Source organism: Labrus mixtus, chromosome 6 (genome assembly GCF_963584025.1).
Source record: "Labrus mixtus chromosome 6, fLabMix1.1, whole genome shotgun sequence".
Classification (NCBI taxonomy): Eukaryota; Metazoa; Chordata; class Actinopteri; order Labriformes; family Labridae; genus Labrus; species Labrus mixtus.
This window is the reverse complement of record NC_083617.1, coordinates 3,653,350-3,676,106: the sequence shown is the minus strand read 5'-3', so window position 1 is coordinate 3,676,106 and position 22,757 is coordinate 3,653,350. Positions and strand designations below refer to the sequence as shown.

General features: G+C 41.7%; 1 protein-coding gene across 16 annotated transcripts in view; it reads left to right on the top strand.

The window, feature by feature from the left end:
• Positions 1-22,211, top strand: part of LOC132975171 (neurexin-1a) — a 343,741-nt gene extending 321,530 nt beyond the window's left edge. For 11 of the 16 annotated variants that reach the window (XM_061039533.1, XM_061039528.1, XM_061039538.1 and 8 more), the window contains 2 exons: positions 2,559-2,646; positions 20,300-22,211. In XM_061039533.1, the coding sequence (XP_060895516.1) occupies positions 2,559-2,646; positions 20,300-20,604 (393 nt within the window). In that variant the 3' untranslated portion in view covers positions 20,605-22,211. The remainder of the gene's footprint in view (positions 1-2,558; positions 2,647-20,299) is intronic. The other 5 variants (XM_061039539.1, XM_061039532.1, XM_061039537.1 and 2 more) reach the window with 1 other exon arrangement.
• Positions 22,212-22,757: the final 546 nt, after the last annotated feature.

Genomic DNA, 22,757 nt, shown 5'->3' with positions numbered 1-22,757 from the left:
CACAATTGAGCTCCAGTTAGAGTGATCAACACACAGCTTTTGTCCTTGGAGGCTGGAATGATGAGGATATTATTTTACAGCTACATTATGAAAGTATATATCATGATTCCCTGTCACGTAAATAAGAGTCAACAACAGGCTATGATACACTTACTCAGTATCGTACAGTCACACAGGCATGTCCATATTATGGAAATACAATATGAAGGTCAGACCTAATGATTCAAAACACATATAGATTTATAATAAATATATTTATGAATTGAATTTGTATGTGTAGGGAAAAGTATGAAGGTAGGCGGTAGAGGAGACAGCTCTCTACAATGTTTTGAATTTGGACTGCAGTACCCATTTTAAATGCTACATGTCCGAGTTTCATATTGCTCCTTTAATGTTGACTGTGACAACTGAGCTCTTAAACCAAGCTGCTATTGACAGCTGACTGCCCGTTTGACGTGCGATCTATATGGAAACTGACAAACTGGTCCTAACACATACGGAACATATAGAAATGTAGCATCTTCACACATCTGCAAACCTGCTACCAGATACATCACTTTTGCAAATCGAGTACAAACAACAAAAATAAGGTTTAGATGAAATTGTAAATAAATAAACTGTCATTTCATCTCATAAATAGCTGGTTCTGATGTCTGCACATTTAATTATAAGATCAAAGACTCTCTTGTAAGGAGATAAAATGATATCCATATTCATTATTGGATTTGACGCAGGTGATGGAGCTGAAGGCATCGAGCCGCAGCTTTTTATGACCCGACTGTGGAGACCGAAACATATAAATATGAACGGGCACACACCTCCACTCAGGTTACTCTATAGGGAGTTAACCTACATCTCTTACACCCACGTCACATTGCTTCCTCTCCTCCGCTTGCAAATATATCTGAAGGACAGAGTTGAAAGCAGAGGAGAGGAGAGGGGAGAGAGAGACTGACAGTGGTAAGGTGGGAAGACGAGAGAGAGGGAGTATTGATTTCTTGATTCCCGCACCTCTGCCAGTGAGTGCAGAGTGTCAAGATCTCCCGCCAGGAAAAACAAATCACAAGGCTGAAGTGATGGATGTGGCACTCCAGGATCTGGCGGTTTTGCCATCTGGATGGCCGACACTGTATATCAGCCTCATGCACAGCAAATTAAATTTACATTTGGACGGCTTCCCCGGGCCTCACCCAGCGCAGATGCACCCAAACAGCCCTCCACCACAAACTCCCTTAATGGCTTTGGTCTATAATTTCCAGGTCTATTATGTAAAGACGATTTTTTTTGGTCCGTGTACAGAATGTCAAAATGATGTTACAGTCGCAATAGAATCACATTATGCGCAGCCAAATGGATGTTAAACAACATGACATCACCCTTTAATTTCTTTAGGATGAGTCAATGCTAATCCAACTTGCAGATGTATTTGGATGCACAAGTCAAACATTAGAAATAACAACACAAATTGAATAAAATCTCAGGTCCGTCTTCATCTTTGCTGCCTTAATGCCTTTCAAACCGCCGTTTCCGTTTGATATTTAATTACTGTCACAAGCATGCCAACCCCAGAGTCTGAAACCTTTAAGTAAAATAAATATTGTCAAGCATGCACTTGAGGATTTAAAAATATTAGCACAAAAAAGATTAAGTAGAGGTGAAGAGGCTAAATATATAGCGGCAGGTTATTCTGCTTAGCGGGCGCTCCATAACGGCAAATCTACCCCGGCCCTGAAGAGGCTGCCACGCTTTAAATGAAATGACCTTTAACGCAGAGCTGATCAAATGGCCTGAAGCAAGACTATAAAAGAACATTGCAGTATAATGTTTTACAGTGCACTTTTTCTTTTTTTTTTCTAGTCTTTTGTTTGCCCTTTCCCATTTTCCGAGGAGGGTGAAATGTAGAGTGTTTGGCAGGTGAGGAAGTACATTTCAAACTGTCTGCAATGGATTTAGTATGAGAGCAGACGTGACAGCAGAATAATGAAGCACTACATATATACTGTATGTGTGGTTTTATGTTTATTCCGTCTGTAGGAGAGATTCTGAATCACATGGAGAGAAATAAGGGGGAAAAAATATTGTTCTAAACGTCTGCCGCTCTGCCCTTTCTTTTTCAATCTCTCTTTTGAGCTCTCATGGCTGCTTGTCCTCTAAATGTCAGAGGTGTTTTGTGATGGCTCTTAACAATCCCTTGAAGGGCTATGCAAAGACACACACTGCAGCACAAATTGAGCATGCGAGTTGACATTTGTTGCGGTGAACTTTAGCCACTGCTCTTCCCCAATAATCAGATCTTATTTCTGCAAGGGAGAAACGTTGCCTGGAAAGCAGCCGCTACAGTGCCAGGCGGCGTGTGACTGTGTTGACAGATAAATCCAGCAGCCAAACGGCGGAGCTGTCTGGATTCACATCTCGTCTTGAGCCGCTCTCCTTAACCTAACCCCTCTGGAAACTCCACTATTGACAGTTTAGATTGGGGGGCCGTCTTACCCCCATTGAAGCAGCTAAGCAATCACATTCCCTCACTGCTCTTTTGTTTGCCTCTCTCTCTTTTTCAGACAACCGATGACTTGCTGGTGGCGTCAGCCGAGTGCCCGAGCGATGATGAGGACATTGATCCCTGTGAGCCGAGCTCAGGTGGGTTAGGTTAGTCATCTTTTTTTATTCTACTTCTCTCTGGGTGTGTCAGTGTGTCTCTGTGTGTGTCATAGTCCACCCTCACCAAGACACTCCAGGCTCACACGCAGCGTTTAAATGAGCAGATCAGAGTTTTAGTAAAAAGCCAGGACGCTTCTGAGAGGCAGAGCTGCCCTTCTCGTCTGGCTTTCTTAGCCTGCAAAAGAAGCTAGCTGGAAGATGGTCATTAGGTCTGTCTGGGAAGTTTCCATTCTGCCACTAAGTTTTTGTTTTCACAAAATCTTTTATTTTTCACTGTGCAGGAATGTGACGTGTGCATCAAAACTTACAAAAAAGTGGAAACTGTGATTGAAAATGTGTTTCCAATCAATGATTCTGTTAATGGAAGCAATTTAGCAACTTAGCTTCTCTGGATAGCCTCGGTAAATTCGTTAAGAAGGTCAGTTAGGCTATGGATAAAGAAAAGTTCAGCATTAGATCAGACAACTTCTCTATTTCACATTGCAAACTGCAGCTAGGAACTGGTTAGCCTAGCTTAGCATAAACACCGGATAGAGAATATAACTACAAATCTGTACTTTTACCAAGGTGCAAAAAACAACACTACATCATCTCGAAAGCTCACTAGCTTGGGCAAATTTTCTTTATAATAAAAGAGATCAAAATAAATACTAATACTAAAGAGCTTTAGTTCAGAGCAAGGCGAGTAGATTCCGGCTGTTTACATTTATTTTGCCAGTAAATGTTATTATTTATTATATATTTGCCAAGTCTGCTGGATCTAAACTAAGGGTCTATGTCCACCACAAAAACAGCAAAAAAGGAGCAAACAGTGTAAACACAGTTTCAGGTGCACGACTGCAACAAGACTTAAAAGAGACAGAAAAGTCAGGACACTAAATGTCCTTTAAGTTTCCTTTATCTGGGTGAGAACAACAAAACAACAACGGCGATCCACTCTGTGCAGACTGCAGGTTGAAAATTTTGCATTATGTTAGCGCCCATCACAGAGATATTCTGGCTTCATCCTGTTCAACGGGAGGAGGCTGAAGCACGCCGTTCATTTGTATATACAGTCAGGCCCTACTTCATACAACACAGACTTTGGAGTTACATCAACGCTCTCATGTGTCTCTCAGAGAAACACAGATTGTTATGTATAATGCATTTACACAGATTGTAGGAAGGAAGTGCTTCATTCCTAATTTGGCTTCTTCCTCGGGTTTATAATGAACTTGAAAAAAAAGATCAGGACCTTTGAGATTTAACTCACCAACGACTAGCAGTTTAACACAACATCTCATGTCTCCGACGACTGCATGCATAACTAACTCTCCAGACTGCCCCGAGGTGTTTCTGTACGTGTCAAAGCAGCTGTTATAACCCTGTTTTTAATTGTGCACCTCTTCTGTCTTCATTAGCTCATGGCATTTGTTAATGCACAATCAGGGGAGTTCTCAGGAAGACGAAACGCACAGTTGTATGTATCACACCCACGTGATTTCAACACAGCATATCAAACAGGGTAAACCCAGAGAGGAGTGTGGGAAATACAAACAGTCTGCAGAGGGTCCCCACTGTGGTTCATTAAATCCGACAGTGAGCAGTGGGAGTTCATTTTGTTTATTTTTCTTGTATGATTGTAATATCTGCAGGTATCATCCCTGGAGTTTATGACTGAGGCACATATCAGGTGTTTGTCTTCATGAAACAAACAAATGAATATGTAGCTTTTGATATGCGTTCAAGGGTTTTCATAAGGGATCTTCCTAGGCACCTAATATCAGACTAACCATTACATATGTATTTGCTCCATATTCCAGTTTAAAGGCTTAATATGTGATTTTTCACACTTAAATATAATAGAAATCAAGTATATCCTCTGAAAATAACTCTGTGAGTCATGACTGTCTACAATGGGTGTAACACCCGAGTCCCACTGTCTGTGATGTTTTCAGAGTTTTCAGAGTCCTATCTTCACTTTGTTTACATCGCCCGGATGGCCGGCTGACTCCTCCCCTCGTGTATAAAAGTTGTTTAATTGAGGGACTAGAGAAAAGAAGAATAACATACTGTACTCACTGCTTAACTGTGTTTCTAGATCACGCTCATTTCAGGTAAATTTACATGCAGTGTGAAGATACGAGCGTAATAAAGATCGCTAGCATTAGCATGCTAACACAACAATGCAGCGCGAGTTGTTTTGGTTTCATGCTGGTGCTCAAGGGCGACATCTGCTGGATCAAAAAATTGCATATAGAGTTGAGAGAGCAGGCTGTTTATCCGGAGCTACAGCCAGTCTATGGCTACAGCCCCTGCTAGTGGCGGGCGGCTGCGTTGCAGTTTTAGCACTACATTTGAGCGGCATCGAGGGCCAATTTCTTAATTATTTGTAATCAAACTAGTAATTCTCGACTAATCGCACACATGCCTATACTTTAGATATGTTTATACCAAAAAGAAGCACTTTACCACAAAGACTTTGGGAATAGCTCTATTTTTATCAGCCCCGTCTCTGACAAATTGGGATGGTAAATCTGTTTGTTCTCTGCAATGCCGCCAGACTTTTAATCTCTTACCTTGCCACACATGGAAGGCAATTAAGTCCAACCCTAGCGCCTGCCTATGAATAGAAGGATTTTCAAATGCATTCTGAAGTGATGAGAGGCGCGGAGAACAATTAAGTCCGGACCCAAGCCCCCCCCCCACCCCCACTCCATCTAGATGTGCTATCGATCAGTATGTGGTCATAAAGCCTCCACTAAATTAATGTCTGCCCCACAGCTAAGACTATCAACTTTCAAGTCTGTGTCTCTTCCTGTTCTCCTGGCTCTCCACTTGCAAGATTAGCTTTTTGCACACAGGGCCTCTTTTACCTATAACTCTCGCGTTGCACATTACAGTGATAGTCCCACTGGGCAGCATCACAATAGGTACTTCCAATGTACATCTGCTACCTCTGTCAGATACAGTACACAGGAGATTGGTCTGATTCACACCAGCAGCTTGCATTATGATTTTTTTTTTTTTTTTTTTGACAAGGGCATCTGCCAAAACATCAGTCGCGAACTGTGTGATGCTTGGGGGACGCACTCTCCCAGAGCAGAGTATCCCTCTCTCCTTCTGTGATCACTGAAGGGGGATTTGACACCAGAGTCTGCGGGCTCCCAGGGTGGCAGCTGTCTAACACCGCATCCTGATTAATATCTACATTCAGAACGATTCACACGCTCTGCCAAGCATCTCAGACGCCGCTGCCGTGTGGATAAAGAACTGGATCCACCCACCGCTTGATAAACTACTTCCTCATATTACTGTTCAGCCGGCTCGTTTTAATGACGCCAATAATATATCACTTTTCAAGCAACACCTTGACAGTCTGCTCCGTCTGACACTCAAAAGCAGAGGGCAGATGCACATACTTTTTGATATCTCTCTTTCTTTCAACCTTGCGCTGAGGCTTTGGAGCATATGTAAACAGTCAGATAATGTTGGCACATAAGTGATCCCAAGGGGCTGGGCTTTTGAAGCAGACTATTATACGAGCTATCCATGGCCCAAGGTCAGCTCTCGATCATTCTGTGTATCAGTGGAGTCTGGTCCCTCAGCAGTCTATCAGCCGATGAGTGACATCAATCGGGTAACCTTACTTATTGCCATGCTTTATTTCTCTTACCTCCGGAAACCATGGCAAGCCATCAGTATTCCAGCAGAGCTTATCACCTGCCTGGACTCAGATTAGATCATAGTGCAGCAAATTGAATCCCCCCCTCCCATACACTCCAGTTCAGGAAAACAATGAGGAATACACATGATGCTGCAACACTGATCTGAAATAGGAGGCTGGTCTGGGAGCGTTCAGATACTGAAGCAGGGCTCTGACAGCCGAGTATGACTGTGATGAAGACAGACACACATTAACACTTAACACACAGATAGCCTAGCTGTTATGTTGTGCACCTCATGTACGGAGGCTATAGTCCTCATAGCAGTCGGCGTGGGTTCTAATCCGATGTCGACCCTTTGCTGCATGTGACTTTTTATCTCATAATTTCGATTTCTTTTATCTAATTATTATGATTTTATTATCTCATAATTTCAACTTTTTATCTCATTATGACTATATTATCTCATCATTTTGACTTTTTATCTCATAATTTCGACCTTTTATCTCTATTTCAACTTTTTATCCCATTATTATGACTTTATTATCTCTCTTTTTATTTTTTTAACTGGCGGAAATGGGCTTCCATATGATACCGACTTTTTATGGTCAAAAAAAAAAAAACTCAACAAAGCCAAATTTTCATTTTTATTTTTCTAACTGGCGGAAATGGGCTTCCATAATAAACCGAAGAACAGCCTAATGACCTTTCAGAGCAATTCTTCTGTTACAGAAATCCTGTATAAATCCTGGCGCTATGCTTTAACAAGCATGGAAAATAAATGTGATGGTCGGTATAAAGTGTTTGCCAATCATCTGCAGGAAATATAGGTGTGGGCTCGGTGGTGTGGAAATAGCCTGGTGAACAGCGCCTGGTGCTGATTGTCAAGGACCAACCTCTGGTTTCATGGTGAAAGTTAATGGAACAGGTTGTTGCCGAGCTGCATGGGGTCAGATGGAAACGGATGTCTCTTACCTACCTGCTTCATTTCATCGGCGTCATGCAGGCTGTTGATGGAGGGCAGCTGCTGCACGCTGACCCACATCCAAGGTTACATCCTGAAAAACTGCCTTTGTTCCTCATCATTTGGATTTTCTCCCCTGAGCTTCCTCTCTCTCTCTCTGCAGCTCGTCCTCCACATTTACTAGAACTAGTCAAATTCTACCTCTAAATCGGTGTAGCCTCAAGCTCGTTTTGATTTCTTCTCACAGTCGTATTTTCAGCGCCTCAGCCTTGGGTTCATGTAGATTACTTCATTTATAGTTAACCTACATTTCCACTTTAGTATTACGCATAAACACATCATAGCATTCTGTTAAAAAAATACTTCAACATTTTGGTAAATATGTACGAGACAGTATCTATCTTAGAGTTAAATGAGAAGATTTATTCCTTCACATATTTAGGAAGCTTACCCTCGTGTGAAATTAGGGATGTTCATTGGCAACTCATTTCCTAGTGGGGGTGGGTGTTGACGGAGCACTGAGGGAATGCTACTTTCAAAATCGTACTAGTTTTTTGAAACTACCAACCCTGGCTTTAAAGAGTCGCAAAGAATGAGTAAATGTTCTTGTTTTCAGAATACACAATTGTTTTCTTTGAACAAACAGTTCTCTGATCCAAGAGTTATCATTTTCTTTCTTTGCAAAGTGCAAAGTGCAGAGAGAGATATCCCACAGTACATTCATTGTATAAGATGCCAACTTGAAAAACTACATTTTTCATGAAGAACTTGGCCTCTTGTCAAATGCAAATACACCAGCAGCCTCGACGAGTTCATGCATACGCGCTGTTCAAGAATCATTTCTCAGTGTTTACTCCGAGCTGCTGCAGCCTTTCACTGCGGAGCGCCCATAGGCGGGTTAAGGTTAATCATATCTAGTTCCCGCTTCTCTCTGCGCTCTCTCATCTTTCTCTGTCCCCGAGCATCCTGCAGTGACATTAGCAGCCACTAATGTGTTTGACATTTGTTTGTAATAGATTTAATTTATGGGTGTGGGAAACGATACATTGAGTAAACCAATAAATCAAACGGCAAATGAATCCTCTCTTTAACCCTGTGGCGACGACTGGAGTGCACCCGGACAGCGGGGGGGGGGGGGGACGGAAGAAAAAATTAGAGTAAATTATTGTTTTAAAAGTAGCTGTGAGATTAATGAAACATTAAGAGCACTGTGCTGGCTTGAGAGGTCACTGCTCACATTTAATAGGTTATTCAATCACACGCAGCTGGAACTCGTGTGTGTTCATGCCTCTGTTTGCAGAACAATGTAGCATGCACCTCGCATGCCAACAGAGTGGCAGATGTGATTTAAAGGGGACATATCATTAAAAATCCACTTTCACAGTGTTTTTGAATGTTTATTTGGGTAATCTGAGAGTCTACCGACCCACAAAATGTGAAATAAACTCATCCATTGTTTGTGGTCTGCATAAGTCTTACAACACAGAGAAAAATGCTCTGTTTCAAATGTGCTCTCCTTGTGATGTCACAGTGGGATTCTGGTAAAAACAAAAATCCCCTCCCCTCCCCTGATATCTCCACCCATGGACTCCACCCCCAGACTAGAACAAAACTTTAGCGCAGATCCGTCATTTTTATTCCCGCTAGTGAAGGAGTGATGTCTACCGGGAAAACTCAGGGGGCGGGGTCATTGCATTTAAAGAGACACACACCAAAACGGAGCGTTCTGAGAGAGCTGGTTTATACAGGGTCACAAACCTCCTCTGGTGCTTGATTCATGTTATATTCTGACCAAAGCACAGCACAGATGTTTCATTTAGACCACAGGGGGACTGTTTGAAAAGGTGGAGGAGGGGGATAATATGTCCTCTTTAACGAACAGATAAGAAAAACTTTGGAGGACTGAATGAAACTGATCAGACGTGCTTTATTCCATAAACATATTGCTTTTATTAATGCCTCCTCTGGAAATCTATGCACACAGTCTTGTGGAATACTGCCATTTTTGTTTTTCTGCATCCTTTCAGCGAGGATTATGCCGTCCCAAGTCTCCCCTCTGAATTCTATTTAGACGGAGTGTGTTCTGAGAGAAAACAGGATTTCACACTCACTGTCAGTCTTTCTCTTTACTGATCCCACCATATTTATATTTACAATTATTTTTATTTTTCCACCCCACATCATCTCCAGGGTGTGATGACATTGATGCTAACACAATGTGTCTGTTTGGAAGTCTTAAGTAGGGCATGAAAGACTTTGCTTTCCCTAAGAAAAGAAAAAAAAAAGAAGCCCAGCCAAAGGTCAGTTCTAGTGATGGTGGAAGTCAGCGGAGGGAATATTATAAAACAAATCACAGTTGACCAATCAGAAAAAAGCTTTCCAATGACGCACGCTGAAGTACTGCTCCAATGTTGTAACAATATTAAAACCATGGGAAAAGTTCTCTCACTCACTTTTTGTGGCTTAAAAAACAAAGGATATTTATTCTAACATGCTGCTTTGGCAGGGAAGGGAAGGGGCGACATTTTACAGTTAAGGACTGACAAAAACTTTTTACAGAATATCTGATTAGTGGCTGTAAAAAGACATAAAAGTCAAACTTCTGAACTCCTCCAAGTACAAGCAGTCTCATTAATAAGTTATGCAAATGCACAAAACAAGTCCTGAAAGTGGCTTACATCACTTTCAAATGCAAAGTTTTTTGATCTGTAAAAACAAACCCGACAGTTAAATGTGTGCACTAGTGATAACACTTTGAACGATGCATGAGGAAGGAGGAATTAGTGACACAGACAGTGAGGTGGTGTATTCAACCCAGATTGTATATTGATGCCTCTCACATATTCCATTTTAGTTAATATTAAACTGAGTTGACAGATCCCTGTTATCATAAACATTCAAACCAGCAGCTTAATTCAATGTTTGAACATTAAGGTCACTTTCTCACATCTCTAATTTGTCATTTGGTTCGATTTGCTTTCAGACTGTCAAATGTTTATGTACCGTAACCACCTGCTTCTAGTTGGGTCTGTAGCCCCGGTCAGTGGCTACAGCCATCCGGCCTCATGCTGTACTATGATCCAAAAGTAAACAACAGGACAGCAGAAGAATGGCATCCCATAGCGTGGTGCAGTTTGGCAGACTTTTGATCAATAAAATGGAGATAAAGTTTATTATCGGCTGTTTCAGGTTAAAGTGGCATATCGACCAGAGCGATGTGTAACCACATTTAGCACTGACATGTGCACATTAACCTGCAAGGAGGACTGAAGGCTTAAGGAACATCAGCCACATTTTGTAAAGCTATTTGACATTGTTTACAGACGGCCAAAATCAACCCACAATGCATGACGAACCAAACTCTGGTGCACTTGGAAGCCAACCAAGACCCCCGTTTTTAAGCAGACCAGAGTTTATTTGAGCATTCACACCAAAACAAACAAACTATCAAACAAAGCACACCAGAGTTTGTGTCAAACGTACCAAGCCACCTAAGTGTGAAAGTATTCTTAATAATCTAAAGAAGAAGAAAACTACAGCTTTTTTTTTTTTTTTTTTTAAATCTGTGTTACAGCCGGGACAAATATCACAATCTGAATAGGTTCTACTTTTTTAAAGTTCAATAAGCATAAAACTACAATAAGAGAAACATATGATGGGGCTTTCATAATATTGGAAATATTACATTAAAAAGTGCCTCCACACTCCTTGAACTCCTCTCAGAGAACACTTTGTGTCAAAACAACACAGTGGGATTCTGTAGTTAAAGCTGAGTAGACTTCTGCAGTAAGAAGATAATCAGATCATATCAGCACAATAGAAAGCTCCTGTGTGGCTTAAAGGCACACTGTATACAACAAATATAGACCCTGAGAACATGAAACCTGAGTCTTCAGGAAATCTAATCAAGAGATGGACTCCAGACTCTGACGTTTAGGCCTCTTCTTTCATCTCCTTTTTCGCTGAACTCCTCCGGGCGAAGGCTTAAACTGCAGCGCACCTTTGACTGGGCTCCATTCAAACACCTTTTCAACATCTCTCACTTTCGACCTAATTTCATGCTCTCTGTTCATCAGCCACCATCGGCATGAGCGGGGCCACTTTCAGACTCACACATGCTTGCTCGTCATCGGGGCGCACTGCCAGCGTGTCACAAGTACAGGAGCATCACTTCTCGAGGACACTCACATAATTAAAGAGGGAAGAGGGATTTAATAAGTGTTTTGGCACTGATACAGTGACCTGTCTGCACGCTGATCCCCCCCCGACTCTGTGACGGCTCCGACAGCTCGTGATTATGGCTGGATATGTGAAGGGAGACGACAGTATAAAAACTAATCTGGCTGAATAACAGCAATGTGTCACCGAGCATGCCAGCTAAGCCCGGGTCGCTTCTCAAGGCAGCCCACAGCCGCACCTCCTTAAAGCTCTCAGAGATGCACGATGAACTGCTCATGTTCATCAGCAGATGCAGGTTACAGAGAGGGACACATAAACTCTAATTTTAGTGCCGTCTTAGTGAAAATATCTATTTTTTTACGTGATATTTTGTCTGATCCATGACCTCATGGTTTCCATGGTGCATCCTCTTAGGAAAAAGCAGCATTCTTTGAACCTTTCACAGCCACCATTTAACAAAAGGTCAAGCCCGGCCCTGTCCCTCCAATCTATGCTAAGGAGTCCTGGTTGCTCCATTAGCTCTCAACAAGCCTCACACGCACCTCAAGTAACCCCCCCTCAGTTTCTCTTTTTTGTGTTTTTCCTTCATCTGCGACCGCCTTCAAAACCTGCTCACCCCTGTTTCCAAATTACCAAACAAATGAACCCCTCTCGCTGGAGACAAATGAGGAAAAATAGTCTTTGAAGAGGACCATTTATTCAAATCCCCGCCTGACAGTGTGGAATCTCTCATCCCCTTTCCTCTCCTTGAGAGCACGTGGGCAAAGAAAAAGAAGTCAGGCAAGAAGAAAGGGGGGGAATCACATCAGGCATTTCACAGGCTTTCAAATGACAAGTTCCATTGCGGCGACGCTTATATCTTCCGAGAGGCGAGCTCGTGTATCAACTGAGGAATTCAGGTAGAATGAGGAGGAAAAGATGCTATCAAATAAACTCTGCAGGGAGCGGGACACTGAAGCCAAAACCAATCTCACTGTTCATGTCATTGTGCTTCACTGTATGGCAAATGCAATTCCTGCTCAGGCTATTTGGTTTTCTCTTACTAGCCTTTATGGATCAGAGTCGTATATATAAGATCACCTGCTCCTCTGTTAACGTGTTTTCTTCTGCATTTCATCTGAAAGGAATCTGCAAAGGATTGGCAAAAGCAAATGATTTGTGACTAAATGGCTTTAACATTAACTGCTGTCCTTGTGAATAAAAACAGCAAGGACTTTACGATGGTCTGAATGTGATACTGTAATTTAAGTCGTGCTCTCCGGATGAGGCACAGAGGAGAAAGTTATTCTGGCAGCTTTTAACACAACTGCAATCCTTCAAAAGTTAACCCCCCTGAGTTTACCTCCATCACTTCACAAGTACACCCCCGCTATGCCACCATGAAGCTCGGCGCCACTTTAAGGTCATTTTCCCCATGTCTAATTTTACCCTTGGGTACGCTCGAGTAGAGCGCATAAGAGCAGCAATCATTTTAAACACTTGTTTCAGGCGCTATTTCTTTCTCAGTTTATGTGCCTCCATTCTGAGGTGATGGAGTGCTAATGAACAGACAAGGCGAGATGCATTTTGGCTGATGTCTTTTCGAGGCGTTCTCGAAGGCCTCGTCTCTGCCACATTACTTTGTCTGAACCCAACCTGAGGGACAGCAGGGGCCGGCGTGCACAGCCTGACACAACAAATGAGCGACATCATCGTGGTGTACCGGTTAATCCGAGGGGCTAGGAGAGATCCACTTGTGCCATCAGGTGGCTGTTTGATGGACACTACTGAGACAAAAATGCAAGCTAATGAGCTGTAATGAATGCTAATCGGTTTTTGGATGAAACCAGCCGGCACTGTGCTGAAAGCAGCGTTAATCCTTTAAGTAGTGGTCAGTACTTAGCTTTCTTTGTGCAGATATTAAACTGGTCTTTCCAGGACAAGATCCCAGTTGATCTATGATCTGTTTGAGGTAGCCTCCAAAGGTTCAGCATGTGGACCGCTAATCGATGAAAAATACATCATGTTGAAGAATAAAAATACTGCTGCTAAATTCCTTCTGCAGTGTTTTAGTGAAAAGAAAGCAATGTTTAAAGCAAGAGTATGATCTGATCCAAACCAGGAGATATAAAGATGAAGATAAACTTTATTGATCCCCCATGGTGGACATTTTTTTGTCACAACAGCTCAAAAATCTGTTAAATAAAAGGGAGAAAAAATACAAAAATAGAATAATACTAGGTATGTACACTTCCCCTTGTGGAAAGAGTTTTTATTATTAAAAACACACACAGCGTGTAGCATTATTGATATGAGTGGAGATGCTGTTAAAGAGTCTAATATGTGATCCGTTCCACCTCGAGCTAGAAATCTCAGAGTAAATCAGTGTATTTTACTTTCCTGTGACTAAAAGAAAAATGTGGTCAGTTGGAAAGTCTTTGTGTGAACCCAGTCTGTGGAGAGCCAATCAACAGATCCAAGTAAGAGGAAATAACAAATCCCGGAGCTTGAGGTATTAGATCGCAGAAGGAAGAACAAAAACACCATGGTCTTGTTATCATATGACTCACTCCTGATATCGCAGACTGTGAGGCTGCCTCCTTCCTGAACTTTTATATTCTGTCACCTCTCTCTAAGAGCCAGCCGAGGTCTCATACACACAGAGCTCTCCATTCCATCAACTTGCTACGTTATCTACACTTTCAACCCTCCTGACCCCAGACAAAGGACAGATAGCAAATATGAAAGTAACTCAGCGTCGATGCCAGCACAATGGCTCGCTGGAGAAGAGCCGTGTCAACCGGTGGCTTTTGCCCACAAGGCGAGAGCATTCTTCACACCTGTCTGCAGGGATAAGTGGGCTTGTCACGAGCAGAGCTAATCTGTTGCAACGCTCAGTCACACTCAATCCCCTAGTGGTGCTCCCCTGCTTGTCCTTGAATGTCTGCTGGCATTGGCAGCGTACTTTGGGCCACTGATCAGCTCACCGTGGTGGGAAACATGTCAATGAATAGCAGCAGCATCTCGTCTTCTGGCAGACAGCGAGCAGAACTTTTGCCCTCTACAGTTTACACTTTTTTACACCTGTTTTTTTTTAAGTCTGACATGAACAAGATTTACCAAAAATAGACGCATGTCCCAGCCTTGGGGTCGTAAGCTAATACTCCACTATTCCAAAGAAGGATGTCTGAACATTAAGCCGTCAATCAAAAAGAGAAATGAATGCAATACAAAAAAACAACTTAATCTCCAACGCTATCAACTCTGAGTGGAAAACAGGAGAGGGGAACAGTGAAGAGAGCGATCAGAGACATAAGGAGAACGTGGACAGCATTCAGAATAATAAGTGGGTTCGCTGTTGTGAAATCACTTCCATATTCACTGGTGGAAATGATGCGCTAAACTAAAGTATGCTCTCATCGTCATTGAACATTGAAAGATTAGTTAGTGTGCAAACACTGCGTAAAACAACAAGAAACTTCACAAGATTCATGTAGAGAGCGGCCCAAAGAGGGAGAATGTGCAATTTTTGCTATATTCAGTTTATTCTCTAATTTCCAATTCATGAAATTTGTGCTTCACTTTTATCTATACAAGTACTTCCTCCCATTCCAGACAGGCATTAGATTCAATCTTCTTCCATGGATCATAGTCAAATAACGGACAGATGACCCTTCAAACCAAGCAGCAACCTCTGGTGTTGAAAACTGAAGCCGATGCAGGAGTGCAAACAACTTGAGGCAGGATGCAAAGCAAAGGAATCCCCATCATCAATGTTAAAATGCTCTTTTTCTTTACTCAGACATGTTGTACATAAAAACTGTTTTGGTCTCTGCAGTTTTTTTCTTTATTGGATTAAACAGTACAGGTGGTACATTTTCCCATAGCTCATCAGTTTAGATTTCATTACATTTGCATAAATGTGCATAATTAAAGGCGTGGCTGAGATGACTGACAGGTGAGTGTGTTGCAGCTGTTTCCCAGGAGGCTTGAGGTCAGCCGCAGCTTCTGCTCTTTGCAATTACATTACATTTAAAAGTGTAAACATCGGCCTTTTAAAAAAGTCCACCATTGCATTTGAATTGGCGTCCTGGGATACGTTGTGCTACAAAGAATGCACTGGATGGACCTTTCATGGTTTGGCCACATATGTAGGAGACCCCCGAACGGTCCAACCTATGACGCACTGCTGGCTTGAGGTCAGCCGCAGCTTCTACTCTTTGCCAGTTTCTAGGCAGACTTAAAGTTAGTTTGAGACAGCATCTCCATAAATGGCGACCACCATTGATGGGCTTCAGGTGCCATTAAGTGATGTCACTAAGACGACGTCCGTTTTTTATTCAGTGTACGCTCCAAACTGGAGTTCTGTAGTTGACTGGAGTTACCTACCACATTAAGTCTGCAGTTGGAAATACTTTCTGCATGGATTGTCATATTGCAAAAATAAATAAATAAACGGATGCCAGCTGAAGCCTGAAAAGGGGCATCCCTAAAACAAATTAGCATGGTTTGCAGAAAGGTAAAGTAAAGTTAGTGCTTTGTAAAACAGAAAAGGAAAGAAATTGGAGACACAAAAAAATCCATTGACATGGTCCTTGAGATGTGAAAAGCAGCAGCTGGTTATATTTAGTGTAATCTGAAGGGCAGGAACACCTTCACTGAAAAATCCCAAAACCTGTCCGGGGTCGATTTCGTGCTTGTTCCACTTTGAGAAATTGCCACTAAAAGTAGTAGACCGGGATGTGCAGCGTCATCGTATTAATGCTGCCTGTCCTTCATGGATCAGGGAGAAATACTCTTTTCAGACGATGAGAAGAAGAACTGGCCTCTTTGCTCACGCTCAGACAACTTAGTCCGTCATAAAATAAGAATCTGATGAGATAAGACGAGGTGATTGTGCTGAACAATAGCAGCAGAATTCTGTTTCCACATGTCTCGTCTCTTTTGATGCCACGCAGAACAGAGAGTTTAACTTTCCTATGGATACTGAGTTCTAGTTTAGGAAAGGGCGTTCGGAAATATTTCTCCGACTGGACAAGATCAAAGGAGAGCGATAATGAAGAGACAATGTCAGCTTTTTGTTTATTAGAGAGAAATTCATTTTTTAACAGCTGGTTCCATATCAAAGCTGAAGAATGCAATTATTTCCCAAAAAAATAAAAAAAACAATTTTCCTGGGAAAAAGTAGTAAGAAAAGTGGGACAGCTGAAATGGGACAGGAGGGACTGGCACACCAAAATATATATTACCATTCACTTGAAAGACAATTTTTTTTAAATGTAAAAATGATCTGTCGTAGTAAATGTAAAAATCTAATTAGTGATGATTTGCTCACATGAAAATTCATAACTTTTCCAGAAGGAATATTGTAGTAACTATGAATGTATTAGACGTGGTTCTTTCCATGAGCTCATATATCTATATACGTATATATAAAAATAGATGTCGTATAGTGGTCTGACACTTCTCTTGGTGGGAGACACAAGCTCTTGTGTCAAATCTAAGGAAGGAAAACTGAAGAACCACCTCTTAAAATTACAAAATAATAAAGCACTAAAGCATGGATTCATTCAAATATTGGACCATATTCAACGGTCGTACAATGAAAAACTGGCAGACTTAGCTGAATCATTTATGTTTCCAAAAGACAAACAAATAGTGTGCCGTCATCAAACAAAACCTGAAAGGACACCAGGTACGACATTCTCCTTTGCTTTGAAGAGAGACTTTGACGATGCTAACAGTCTTAACAACGCCTCTCTCTGCCATCTGGCTGCATTTCAGCCTCTAAAACTAGCATGGGCTTATAGATAAATAACCCTGAGAAATAAAGTAACCACTGCACCATACTTAAGGTCATTTAGGGGTAATAAAATGTTCTTTCTTTACAGTGCTTCTGAGTGCAGGATAACCATTGCTGTAGTACATGTAGAGGCTCTGTGAGTGTTTCACTGCGACGCTTTTTACCATAATAACTTTCCAGTCAACACAGAGGAATTTAATCATACCAGTGTCAACACAGCCATTTCTGTGTCTGATGTTATTTTCACTCTGTCCAGACTAAATCCAAATCAAAGTGCAACATCTTTCCCCTCCAAATAAATATGATCTGAACCCAGCTGTAAATCCCTCAAAATATGTTTGTTTTTTTTACCCAAATCCAGCGGAACGGGAGTGCTTTCGTTTCCAAAATTTCAGTGTTGGGAGTGTTTGGATTTCACAAATGCAACAAAGAGGGCTTTAAGAGAAACGATGACGGCTACAAGAAAAAAAAACACACACACAGAGAGATGTGCCAGGAGGACTGAATAATATCAGGGGGCTGACGTGTTCTCAGAATATGTTCCTTTTGAATGGCAGCTTTTTTTTTTCCAGAACAGAAGTGGGGACAGCCTTTGGCAAAAAAATCTGCTGAGTCAATTGAAGAATTGTTTCTCTCTGAAAAGACTATGAGATGCAGTCATGCTGCGTGGATATAAAGTGAATCTTGGAAATGTGGTGTGTTCATTCATGACTGCTTTAAGACATGTAATGAGCTCTTAATGAGTCATTTATACATTAGTCTTCTTGTCAGCTTCACTTCTGATTGCATCTAATCTATCTTTCATGTATCCTTCTTTTCTCGCCTGAAATAATTCAATGAATGTCACTGGATTTCAGAGATAGTTCAGATTTTCTGAGGCCATGAGGCCACAGGAGATGCGGGACCGCTCGGACCCCTTATTGAGGAACCTGAAGGACTGCCAGCACATGCTAGGCTATACGGACGGGGCAATTTGTTTCACTTCATTTAGCTAAATTTAACCAAAAAGTGCAGAGTTGGATATGAACTTTATGGCCTTGCTGACACTGGATTCAAAAATCTATCAGCCATTCTCTTTTTTTATCTCCCATATTTCAGCATAATGTACTTATATTACTCAAGTAATGAGCTATTTGATGAAGGGAACTGTTTCAACTATTAAAGAAGATACTGACAAAGTCTTTGTCTTTCTCATAGGCGGGGTAAAAAGTTGATTTTAGTTTATTATTTTGAGGCTGGTTAGACGGCAAACTGGTTGTGCTCGATTCGATTTAAGTTCTTTGTTATCAGGAATCATTATGTCATGTTGTTTTTTATTTACCCGCCACCGTGGCCGGTTTAGTTTTTTTAGTTTATTTAAATCAGGGTCAGTGTACAAAAAAAAATACTGTCTCAGAAGAGAAGAGATGCTTTGTACGAGATTTAGCGAACTAGTTTATTTCAATCTGTTGTCCCTGGGCAGGTGATGGCAAGAGTGAAATACAAATCAACCAATCGTGTGCACGCACATAAACACACACACACACACACACACACACACACACACACTTAATAAGAGAGAAGAAAGACATCTGGTTGGTTGAGCAAATTCACCTGCAACTGCTTAAAAAAACAAAAAAACCCTTGTATTTGGGGGGTGACAGGTGCTAATGTCCAAGTCTGAAAAAGCTGTTTGCTGACCAAAAAGAAAATCATTGTCTCTATGCCAATATTGTTTTCCATTTCAGTTTTTCTTCAAATTTGATGATTGTATAGCTTCTGTGCTGGCACTCCGACTGCTTTGGAGCCGAGCTCACCGCCATCTCCTGTGGATAATATATTTATTATTGACAAGTATCGCAGACAACCCCACTTCAAAAAAAAAATCTGTTCTACCGCTTTAAAGTTGAGCAGGAATAACAAGGCTGAAAGGCAGCTGATTAAACAGGCAGTTTGTAGTGAAAGCTGACGAAAATGTCTCACTCCCACCTTCATTGAAAGTTCTAATAGAAACTTCACTTCTTCAGGGTGCAACGGGATCGACTGCGCCGCCTTTCAATGTAATTTTCCAGAGTTATTTTCACGATTCTGTGACTGACAAAGGCTTTAAATCATCTCTTTCAGAGAGTTTTAAGAAAAATCCACATGGGGGTATTTGTGTCTCGTTTTACTGCGAGGGAAAATGTTTGACAGCTTTATCAAGCACAGCGATGGGATCGTTAACAGCTTAAACATTCAGATTCTACTTTTTGTTATTTATTAAACTATTGAAGTAAGAAAGAGTTCAGCTGGGAAGCAAAGCATATAGCAGCTATTCAGCATGATTAATACGGATGATGTTGTGTCGTCGACATTATCGGGTAACTGTTCTTTTTCTTACAGGCAGGAAAGTCAATCTGATCAGCCAACTTCTACTTTTAGCTTCAGCAGCCCTGAGGCCCGTCGGCCGTACTGTTATCCAGTTTTAAACTGTAATATTGATCCACACACGCGGAGAAGAATCAGATGCTTTGCTTCTTGTTATATTCATGATAATCAGCGACGGCTGGTATAAATGGGCTAGCAGAGCGAAGCCTTCCCTTAACGCCCTAAAATAAAAAGAGGAAATTGTAATTTTTTACAATAAAAAAGGTTATTTTTTGGCTTTTTATTCCTGTATTTCGAGACAGGACAGTGGATAGAGTCAGAAATTGGGAAGAGAGAGAGAGAGAGAGGAATGACATGCAGGAAAGGAGCCACATGTCGGACTCCAACCCGGGTCAGGAGAACCCTAGCCTCCGTACATAGGGCACGCACTATAACCACGAGACTACCTGGGCCCTGAGAAAATTATTCTTTAAATAACTTGTAAAAAATGGTTTTAAATTTTGGTCGAACGAAGAGTAGCAACTGAGCCTAACAGTTAAAAGGCTATGGCAATTTCCATTATGTGTTAGCTTCATGCTAACAGCATAAGATGCACATCCTGGTCCATCTTTGAGAAACTGTTCGCTCCCTGGAGAATAATGCGCCCGCCTCCACTGATGGTAAAACATGTAAAAAGATAATGAGCTCAGGATAACAGTGGTGATCATATCTCTGTCTCTCTTGCAGCCAATCCCACCGGCGCCGGTCCGAGGGGAATCCCCGGCACGTCGGAGGTCTTCCGGGAGTCCAGCAGCACGACGGGGATGGTGGTCGGCATCGTAGCGGCGGCGGCGCTCTGCATCCTCATCCTGCTCTACGCCATGTACAAGTACCGGAACAGAGACGAGGGCTCGTACCACGTGGACGAGAGCCGCAACTACATCAGCAACTCGGCGCAATCCAACGGCACGGTGGTCAAGGAGAAGCCGGTCAACACGGCCAAGACCTCGGGCAAGAACAAGAAGAACAAGGACAAGGAGTACTACGTGTGATTGTGAGAAAAGATTTGGTCCCCGCCCGACCAAATTGAACGTTTTCAAGAAAAGACAAATCAGGACTTCAACATGTGTACAGTATAATAACAAAGATGAACACTATTTAGTCTTTTTATCCTATGAGACGATGCTCTGAGAAGCAAACATGAAAAAATAAAAAGTTACTTTCTTTGGACTCAAGAGCTCGAGACAGTGGAAACAGACTTACGGAATAACGGCTCTGGTGACCGGTTGATGAACTAAAACACATCCAACATGTCACCCAAACAATATGAACACATCTGTGATTTGTCTCCTCGGCCGGGACGACAACGCTCTGACTCCCGTCTTTTCTGGTACACACAGAGGAGCACAGACGCGCTTTGCAGAGGGAGCGTCAGCATTACAAACTTAATGTTCTCATTTACATTGCCTGTGTTTGTGTTGTTGGGACTTTTTTTTTTTTTATACAGAAAATGACACAATGCATTAAATAAAAATACATACAGGAAGACGCCAAAACATTTTGGGTGACTGAGGAAGACAAAAAAAAAAAAAATTTGGAGACGAGGAGGAGGACAAAAAAAAAAAAAAAAAACCTTGATGGAAGTGCGAGGAATCAGGCCAAAGTGCTCCCTGGAGAGGCAGTGATGGCCGGCAGAGACTAACACCTGGATGACTGTGCTGACACGAGATTGGACGGGCAGTTTCTCTTAAGGACAGCGTTACAAAAAGAAGAGTGTGTCCATTGTGCCAGCTTAGAAATCCGGAGGCCTTTCGTTTTCACACCGTGTGAACTCAAAGGAGAGACACCGAGGGGGGAGAGCAGGGGGGAGTCGTGCACGCAAAATTATCTTATTACAGTACATATGTTTATATACAGTACAACCACATCTATATGTGCTTTCTGGACTGTGACAAAGTGGTGTTTTATAGCCTGTTGTATAGATGATGCAAACTATAACTGCTCCTCAAACATTTTTGGAATAAAACTACAACTACAAAAAAAAAAAAAAGAAGACATAAGTGTTACTAAGTGTTGCTAGACATAGACGATTTTATGAAGACATCTGCTTTTTATTTTCAGTTTGATGATCATTTGATTCTGCCCCTGTTTTTACATGTGTTCCTATATAGTTTTTTATACAAATGCCGACCTGAGATAGACGATCCCAGACCAGTTAGTAGCCTAACTGTTTCCCCCCAAAAAACTGCATACGGCGGCGGAAAGGATGGCATTAAAAAACTGTGCGGATCTCTTCTGAGGATACTGGTAGAATCACTGCCTTCCCGCTCAATCCTGACTTACAGTCCATGAGTGAGAATGAAGTCCAAGCTTATGAATGCTGATGCTGATGATGATAATGGATGATTACAATGATAATGATAAATTACCTTTGCCGTGTGTGTTTTCCAAGTGGTACAGTATGACGAGATTGTCTGATGTGTGCTTGGGGCTGATGCAAAAACCCAGAGGAGAATAGCTCAAATATGTCTCCGTTTTCAACTGTTCTGTGTTCGTTCTGTCATTCTGTCAGTCAAAAATTCTGCTTTCCAGAGACCTGTACTTGGAATGAGTATGAGGAAAAGTGACCATGATCTATAAATGATGATTATAAATTCTCCTTGTTGGCTTCTTTTTTTATCTCCTCTTGGGTGTTTTATGTTTGGATGTTACTTTTCTTGTACCAACATCAAATTAATTATAAAAAAAAACGATTACTTTTGAACAGATCAGATGAATAAAATATGACCTTTAGTGAACTTACATCATGTCTACTGACAAAATGTTTGGATGGAATCTGCAGGATTAGTATTTTGTCTTCAAGGAAATGTCCTAAATCATTCTGTCTTAGAGTCGGTCGTCTCTCAATCGAAAGGTCGGGGGTTCGATCCCCAGCTCCTGCAGCCACATGTCCAATGTGTCCTTGGGCAAGACCCTAAATTGCTCCAGCTGCTTTTTGTGCAGCGAATAAATGTGTATGAATGGGATTAGTTTAAACTGATGGACACTTCACACAGCGCCCTCTACCATCAGTGTGTTAATGTGAAGATGTGACCTCATTGTAAAAGTGCTTAAAGTAGTCAGAGGACCAGAAAAACGCTTTACAAGCTCAGCATTTACTATTTAATTATCCACAATTAAACTCAAACTAAGTTAGATAGACACA